General features: G+C 44.0%; 1 protein-coding gene across 5 annotated transcripts in view; it reads left to right on the forward strand.

The window, feature by feature from the left end:
• The window catches only part of Ttn (titin), a 258797-nt gene that overhangs the window by 54699 nt on the left and 194721 nt on the right, over nt 1-9377 (forward strand). For 3 of the 5 annotated variants that reach the window (XM_055600018.1, XM_055600020.1, XM_055600021.1), the window contains 2 exons: nt 4858-7488; nt 8261-8539. In XM_055600018.1, coding sequence (XP_055455993.1) covers nt 4858-7488; nt 8261-8539 — 2910 coding nt within the window. Of the gene's footprint in view, nt 1531-4857; nt 7489-8260; nt 8540-9377 lie in introns of those variants that run through there. The other 2 variants (XM_055600019.1, XM_055600022.1) reach the window with 2 other exon arrangements.

A 9377-nucleotide genomic window follows, 5' to 3' on the forward strand; every position in this document is an offset into this window, starting at 1 on the left:
TCCACTCCCCCAGGGGAGGCTCTGGAGAGATACTCCACTCCCCCAGGAGAGAGACTAGAGGGAGATTTTGTTCCTACTAGAGGACCAAACCAAACTAGAAATGTAAACATGAACCTGTCAAAAATAGAGAGGGAAGACAGCACGGCGAATGAACATTTCCATACGCCTACGGAAGAGAGGAGCTCATCTTATGAACTTTGGCGTTCTGATTCGTTCGGCACTCCCAACGAAGCCGTCGAGCCCAAAGACAATGAAATGCCTCCATCTTTTATCGAACCTCTAAGCAAAAGGAAGGTATATGAGAATACAACACTGGGCTTCATCGTTGAAGTTGAGGGCCTCCCGGTCCCTGGCGTGAAATGGTATCGAAACAAATCCTTGCTGGAGCCGGATGACAGAATCAAAATGGAGAGGGTGGGCAACGCGTGCTCTCTAGAAATTTCTAAAGTTCAGAAAGGAGACGGGGGAGAGTACGTGTGCCATGCTGTGAACATCATTGGGGAGGCGAAAAGCTTTGCAAAGGTGGACGTAATTCCCCCAGAGGAAAGAGCTGTGGCCCTCCCGCCGCCAGTCACCCACCAACACATCATGGAGTTTGACTTGGAAAACACCAACCCATCAAGGACACCTTCTCCTCAAGAGATTGTCCTGGAAGTGGAGTTAAGTGACAAGGAGGTGCAGGAATTTGAAAAGCAGGTGAAAATAGTCACAGTTCCTGAATTTACTCCCGATCATAAAAGCATGATTGTGAGTTTAGACATCCTCCCGCTGAATTTAGCAGATCCCAGCATGGAGGCTGGAGGGAAAGGGGGCACAGATTTTAACATCGATTTGGAAGCATTTGAAATGCCCCCTCGATTCATAACACCCGTTTGCGATTTTCGAATTCCAGAAAATTCCGATGCTGTGTTCAAATGCTCAGTCATCGGCATCCCTGCCCCCGAAGTCAGGTGGTTTAAGGAGTATATGTGCATTGAGCCAGATGACGAGAAGTACATAATTAGTGAGGAGAGAGGGAGTCACTGCCTTAAGATCCGAGACGTCGGCCCTTCGGATAGTGCAACGTACAGGTGCAGAGCTGTGAATAGTGCGGGCGAGGCCATCTGCCGAGGCTTCCTCACCATAGGAGAATCCCAGGTGTCCGCCGTGACCATGAGGACAAGCAAGGTGACTTTAAGCAGTCAGAAGGAGGAATTAGTCTTAAGGAGCAAATATGCAGACAGCTTTTTTGAATTCCAGGTGGTGGAAGGCCCTCCCAGATTTATCAAGGGTATTTCTGATGGTCACGCACCCGTAGGGACAGCAGCATACTTCCAGTGTTTGGTTCGTGGTTCTCCGAGACCCACGGTTTCTTGGTACAAAGATGGAAAATTGGTCCAAGGATCAAGGTTCAGTGCTGAGGAAAGTGGCATAGGGTTCCACAATCTGTTCATAACAGGCTTAGTCATAAGTGACAGGGGAGAGTACAGCTGTGTAGCTAGGAACAACTCAGGAATGGCTAGGAGCTCTGCTCTTCTCACTCTCTCTTAAAGTGGGATTTCTCAGGGCCTCGGTCACCAGTATCTCCTCCACTTGGATTAGCCACCTTTCAGGTGTAGCCACTGTATTCGGATCATGACACTGAAGACCCCTGGAGATAGTCTTTCTGTGCAGAAATGGAATCTTTGTGATGCGTGTAAATACTCTGTGACCCTGAAGCCATCACCTGTGTCAGTTACGCCATGTGTCACCCAGCATGATTAAACACCTCCTTGACTCCCCAAGTGTCTGTGTTTCTCCTTTGCCGTACCCTTTCCTCCACAGAGTGTTTCAGCATTTTCTCTTAGCAGGTAAACTATAGATGCAAAGTAGAATGAAAGGCGGCCGTGCGAATATCCAAGTAGATAAACTGGTAAGAGAGAACCCTTCTGCCCCTAAGTCAACTTTGAATTAGAAGCCTCTTAGCATTCAGACTAACCAGTGTTGATTTAGTCAGGCACAAGATGGCAAAGCCAGGGATAAAACCATCTTTGCCCAAATGGTAGCCAACTTTATAATCTGTTTAGGTTGCAATCTTAAAAGCTGGGCATGGGACAGAAAATGGTCATTCCGCATTTGGAATTATTTTATTTTCTCATTTGGAGCATCAAGTGAAAGTACATTAGCTTATCATCAACCTGGGGGTATTGCCATATTCATCTACATATAAATTTTTAACTATATGCCAATTTCAGAATCTCTAAAATAAGAAAAAAAGAAGGTGGGACAATTATATATTTGAGACAATACAGTAATTTTTATTTAGGGAGCTATATATGTGCATGTATATATAATAGAGTAGTTTTATTATCTTATAGATTTTTAATCTTTAAAACTAACTAGAAATTAATAAACATTTGAATTCCAGTAGAATATTTGTTTATAAAGTGAATTTTAATTTTGTTTTTCAATTTTAATAATTCATAAATGCTTTAATACTATGACTATAAATCAATGTGGACCTTAGTCTTTGCCTATAAGACATAATAAATATGAAAAAGTCAATCCTTTTTACATAAAAATGTGCAGTCTCAGAGGTTACAGTCAACAGCAAAATTCTCTGTTACCTAGTTGTAACAACTCTAAATATAACTTAAGTTTCAGTTTGTAAGTGATGAGAAAAACAATGGAAGAGAGAATGAGATTATCGATCTAATGTTTCATTCTTAAGTTACGATCATACATTAAGTAATACTTAAGGATCATGATTATGTTAATAATATTGATTATCAAAGATACAGTATTTGTTTCAGATTTAATTTCCATAAGAGCTCATATGGATACCATATTTATTAGGTTTTTTTAATCTATTGATGTTACCCCTGCAATGGAAATTTTCTCACATCATCCAGATCAAAAGATTAAAGCATATGAAGAAACCTAGGCAGACTAGGCAATTGTCTCATTTCCCTCAAACATTTTTAATGAATTTGTGTTAAGTGACTACTGTCTACTGATAGGTAAATGGTATGGAGCAATGACTTTCTTTCCAGCCAGAGAGTATGGAACGCCTTTGATAATAGATATACTACACCACCCCACTGCCGCCAAGGTAAAGCCAGTTCTGTAGCAAGGGGACACAAGTGTTTTTTCTACATTTAGTTATATACTAAGTATTTAATTAATTAGAAATTCACGTCCTAGCCAGCATGACAAACACACTTACCCGCATATTACAAGCATGGTCGCATTCAAAATCCAGAAAAGCAATGAGAACAGAGAAGGAGACAGTGTTTTCGTGTTTGTTGACTTTTTAAATACATACTTTCATTTACCCTTAACACAGGAAGGCTTTATTTGCTTTTTCTCATATGATGTCTTAGTCTCAGATGCATTGAACTTGAGGATGTGCTGAATAACACTAGCTGAAAGGAAAAGAAAAAGCATTCCCCACATGTAGAATTAAACAGAACCTTTTATTTTCTGACTCGGTGACACAAAACTTTAAAGCCTGGGGCATTAATTTCCCGGATGCTGGATAAAGAGTTCCATGTGCTGCCGAGTTGAGTTTAAAAGTCACCGTGAGATGCTGCACACTCAGAAATCTTAACTACGGCTTTCAGATTCACGCTTATTTGAGCCTCCCTTACTGTGTTTTTGTGTGTATGGTTAATACACACTTTTGAAAATAGTTTTACATATCAGCAATTCAAGGTACTTTAACTACACCCACATCTGTCCCCTTTGCAGGTATTTTGGGGATTAAAGGGAAGGGAAAGCTAATATACCCACCACAGATGCGAAGCTAATGGCCACTGTGAGTGTGTTAAGTGTAAAGTTTGAGCAAGGAGTCATCAGTGGCTTTTTAGGGGCAATCACAAATAACTTAGTATGCCTCATGCTACAGACAAGTGTTACCAGTGGCTTATACCCATCCGGCATGAGTCCTGTCTTCCAATACTAAAACACTAGTCCAGTAAGGATTCAGGCACAGAACTATTCAGGGCAATGTGAGGGAAGTGGATTGATAAAATAATAAAACTGCTTTTCATTTAGGCAATAAAACTACCTGTAGCTGGGCAGTCCTACATCTCCAGCAGGTTGAATTATCTCTGTCTTTTTGACAAGCTATACATATTCACTTGGTTGTTCAAGATGCTGTTGAAGGAGTATGTGTTACTTCATGTCCTTGATAATACTGTACAACTGCCTTACACAATAAATGATCACCCACATGTTGATATTGGAGTCATTCTCTCTTATTTCAGCTTTCTGTTTTCTTTACTAATGTCTTATTATAAAACACTTCTTGAACTACTTCAATGAGTTCCTTGAGTGACGGGAGGCCTGGCTTCCTGGTAACAGACAACGCTGGTTCCTGCAGAAGAAGAATCACATCTTTCCTGTAGATAAGAAAGGTCCAAGCTGGCCTTGAACTGGAAATCCTCCTGCCCTGGCCTTCAAGCTGGGATTACTGATGTGTACCAATATACCTGGCTAGCCCCTGATTTTGTTACTGTTGTTGTTGATATCCATTTAGAAGTACTAATTAAAACATATGTTTTCTTTGAAAATATTATAAGTTGATGCAAGTAATCCTGGACTTATGATTTATAAACGTTTATCTAGCACTTCTTCAAACCTTAGATTAAGATGTATATCACTTTTGTATACCCTAACAGATAAGTTAGATGTAAGTTGCTTTTGTGTGGTAGTTATAACTGCTTGATTTTCTATAGTAGGCTAAGAGAAAACTAGGAATGTATTTTTTGATAAGTGAATCTCACCACAGCCTGATACCAGTGTAGAAGGCCAGTGATTGGTGTCCAATTCTTTGACTGAATAGTGTTTGTTAAACAAAATCATATGGTAACATCATAATAATTTTTCTCCACACAGAAATTGCTAGTATTCTGTCTGCCGAGGATGGTTTTCAGACGTGTAGTTCTGATCTTGGCTTACCTAATGTGAATGAAACACTTGAACTTCTGTCTGAGCCTCCAGCTTACCCCACTCAGTTTGATTCCAGACAGGAAGGCGCTGCCCCGGTTTTCATCCGAGAAATAGCAGATGCCGAAATAAGCATTGAAGACGTAGCTAAGCTGTCTGTTACTGTCGTTGGCAGCCCCAAGCCTAAGATTCAATGGTTCTTTAATGGGGTGCTCTTAACCCCTTCTGCTGATTACAAACTTGTCTTTGATGGGGATAACCACAGCCTGATCATTCTGTTAACCAAGTTTGAGGATGAAGGGGAATATACATGCGTGGCCAGTAATGACTATGGCAAGGCAGCGTGTAGCGCTTATCTAAAAATAAACCCCAAAGCAGAGAGGTGCAAAGAGATGGAAGCAGTAGAAAAGAAAGCTCCGGAGAAGCCTGGAGGACCGTGCCCGCCTTACTTTTTCAGGGAGTTAAAACCAGTCCATTGTGCTCCAGGGATCCCTGCTGTCTTTGAGTACCTGGTGCATGGAGAGCCCGCCCCCACCGTTTCGTGGTTCAAAGAAAACATACCGCTTTATACCAGTGTGCGGTACACCATCATTCACAATCCTGACGGCTCCGGGACCTTCATTGTTAATGACCCTCAGAGCCGAGATCGTGGCCTGTACATCTGCAAAGCGGAGAGCGAGTTGGGGGAGTCCACCTGTGCTGCTGAGCTTCTCGTGCTTCCAGAGGACACAGATGCGACGGATGCCTCCTGCAAAGCAGAGTCCACCTCAGGAGTTCCTGCTGGTTTTCTGGAAACATCTGCAAAGGGCCCTTCAGTTCAGGCATTTGACTCACAGCAGGAAATTACAGCCTTTGTCAAGGATGCCATTTCGGAAGCTGCTTTAATTGCAGAAGAAAGGCTGCAGCTTTCTTATGTGCATGATGCTGGCAGCAGTGAAATGAGTACTGAGGTGAGCATAAGGGCTCAGGGGCTGCAACCCATTGCCGTGTCTACTCCACAGAGCACTGGGGAACAGCCTTCCATTGCGGGGACTGGTCACACCCAGCCAGTCAAAGAGCCGCCCCCCGCTTTACACCTGCAGACCGTCCAGCCCGAGGGAACCCTTCCCAGAGGAGACAGTCTACAGTTCGAAGAGCCTGAAGAAATCCTCCCGAGTTCCTCACCTGCAGCACGAGTGAGCTCAGTCACTGTCAAGCCTCTGATACCCTTAACAGCTGAACTGGAAGGGGGTCATCCACAGCCTTCAACAGCAGCTCCTGCCCGTTCAGCTCCATCCTCTGCGGCTGAAGAAACACTTCAGCCAGAGGAAACGCTGGTCTCTGAAGCAGACAAGGAGCAAAGAGCTCTCCTTCTGCGTCAGAGCTCAGCTGAGGGACATGTGGAAAGTTTAGAGGGCCCTGAAGTTGTGAGCTCTAATGTGCACCCTGAACCCCGGGTCCCTTTCCAACACACATGCACAGAAGAAGGCAAAATCCTGATGGCAAATGCAGACCCACTAGAAAGGGCAGGGCAAGATGCCGCCGTGAGGACGGAGGAGAGCAAGCCCCTATACTTCCCACTAGCACTTGAGAAAAAGCAGGTCCTCCTCAAGGAAGAGCAATCAGAGGACATGGCAGTGCCCACCAGCCAAACATCCAAGTCTCAGAAAGAGCCTGAGGCAGTCCAGGGTGTGAAGGAGGTACAGGGAAGGGACCTGCTCTCTAAGGAAACTTCCATTCCTGGTCTTCCTGAAGAGCAGCGATCACATCTGAAAACCCAGGTCCGCAGGGCTTTGCAGGCTGCAGTAGCCATGGAGCAAGTGAGCCTCTTCTCTGAGTGGCTAAGAAACATTGACAAGGTGGAGGTCAAGGCCGTAAGCTGCTCTCGAGAACCCAAACGCATACTGTGCACCTACGCTGTCACTTCAGTGACCTCACTACCTGAAGAGCTAACCGTCACTATTGAAGGCGTAGATCCCCAAATGGCCGACCTGAAAACTGAACTGAAGGATGCCTTGTGTTCCATCATATGTGAAGAGAGAAGCATCTTAATGGCCGAGGACCCGAGGTTTCAGAAAGAAGACAAACTCGGTGTGCAGGGAGCGAGAGAGCCCTTCTCAGAGGCACAGAAAGTTCAAACCACCGTAGAAGCACAAGCTGAGTCTAAGTATCTTGTCTCCAAAGAAGAGGTCAGTTGTTTGAATGTGGAAAGTCAGTTCAAAGCTGCAGATACTGAGGAGGTTCCAAAGGCTGAGACGCTGAAGCCAGCAGGAGAGAGTGGTACCCAGAAGGCCAGCACAGTAGAGTCGCAGGAAGCTGAGCACTGCCTTACTATACTTAAGCACCTGGTAGATACCATTTCTGAGGAAGGTGATACTGTCCACCTTACAGCATCTATAGCAAATGCTAAGGAGGTGAACTGGTATTTCAAGGGGACACTGGTGCCTTCAGATACAAAGTTCAAGTGTTCACAAGATCAGAATGCTTACACTCTGGAAATCCACACGGTAAAGGCAGAGGATGAAGGGGAGTATGTCTGTGAGGCCTCAAATGACAGCGGGAAAGCAGCGACATCAGCAAAGCTCACCGTAGGAGAAAGAGGTTGGGCTTTAAGGATTGAGTGGACCAGGCTCTAACACCCACCAATTCGTAATGATTTAGACATCACCATTGAGTTTTCACTGTCCGCCACTTTTCCAGAATGCCAGCTATTTAGACTAGGAATGAAAGGGGTATAGACATAATCATGGTTATTAACTTACAGTTCTCTCTGGCTGCTTAATTAAGTAGCACGTTATCATAGCCGCACGGCTACTTACTTCTGAAATAGAACGTAGTCTCATATGTTTTATACTGACACATGTGTTATTGTATAAAAATGTTCTGATAATATATAATAAAAAGTTGTCAGCGCATAGGCACTCTGAAGCCACGCGCCCTTCTCTGCGTTCAAAATAACCATGATTGGTCATCTGTCTGTTAGCTATAGTCTCATGTCCCCACGGAAGTTGTCATGCCATGCTTTCACTTTGTTTTCAGTTCCTGGAGGGCAGGGTGCATTTCAGCAACACGCCCTATGGTTGGTTCTGCATGCGCAACGATTGCACTACGCTTTAATAGTTTCCTCGCAATTCACTGCAGAGTAACAACTGAAAAATGTCACAGGCCGCTTTTTCTGCCCCCTTCTTTCTTTCTTTGGTTTTGCCTTCACAACTGTTCTCATTTTCCAGGCACGTGTCTTAGGCTGCTGTGAAGTGCCTCACCAATTTCAACTTGGTTTTACCTCATTAACAGCAGCAGAAGTTAGTCTGAAGAGAAGAATGTGGGGTAGCTAGTAATGAGGGACGCTAATGGATTCTGCTTCCGTTTGCAGCTGCCCCTGTGATCAAAAGGAGAATTGAGCCTCTGGAAGTAGCTCTGGGCCACCTAGCCAAATTCACTTGTGAGATCCAAGGTGCCCCCAACGTCCGGTTCCAGTGGTTCAAAGCTGGCCGGGAAATTTATGAGAGTGACAAGTGCTCTATCCGCTCTTCCAATTATATCTCCACCATGGAAATCCTGAGAACCCAAGTCGTGGACTGCGGCGAGTACACATGCAAAGCCTCCAATGAGTACGGCAGCGTCAGCTGCACGGCCGCGCTAACTGTGACAGGTAAATGCCTCGCACTGGCGTGGACGCTGGCCCCTCAATCCATGTTATTGCCTGTGTTGCTTTCTGTACAGGTGCAGAGAGTATCCCCGCTGGAGATACTGACAGCCACCATGGTGTCATGCTGATTAAGGACCCCAGAGGGGACAGAGGACAAGCTGTTCTTGATAGTTACATTTCTGTCAGTAGCCAAAGCAAAAGTTCCCTTTTTTGAGGGGGTGAAAATGTTAAGTAATCAAATGAGCCTGGCTTCACTCTTAATATAAGCCATTTGAAGACTGTTTGGTGCTACAAATAAATAAATAAATAAGCAAACAAACAAACCAACTGGCAGTGGTGGTGCACACCTTTGATCCCAGCACTCAAGAGAGAGAGGCAGGTGGATCTCTGAGTTCAAGGCCAGCCTGGTCTACAGAGTGAGATTCAGGACAGCCAGGGCTATATTGAAAAACCCTGTCCAAAATAAATAAATAAATAGATAAATAGATAAATAAATAAATAAAAATAAAAGAGAGAATCTTCTATATATTTAAATAATATGAACCCAAACAACCAATCAAAAACAGAAAGAGTTACAAATAAAGCCAGAATATGCAGCTAAAGTTAAACAGGACTAGGGTAGGACTTCAAATAAGAATGCTCACTTAGGACTTCATCCTTAACTTTAGAAATGAGGGCAACTACACAAATATTCTGTTCTCAATGTCCTAGTTAATTCATACAGTAAACTTCAATTTGTTAATTTCTAGCAAATAATTTAATTTCCTCCTGGGAGGGGGCAGCATTTCTGTCCCTCCCTCCTTCCTTTCTTTCCTCCTTCCCTCCTTCCTTCCCTCCTTCC

The sequence above is a fragment of the Psammomys obesus genome, unplaced genomic scaffold, assembly GCF_907164565.1.
Source record: "Psammomys obesus unplaced genomic scaffold, mPsaObe1.curated_primary_1811, whole genome shotgun sequence".
NCBI classification, from domain to species: Eukaryota; Metazoa; Chordata; class Mammalia; order Rodentia; family Muridae; genus Psammomys; species Psammomys obesus.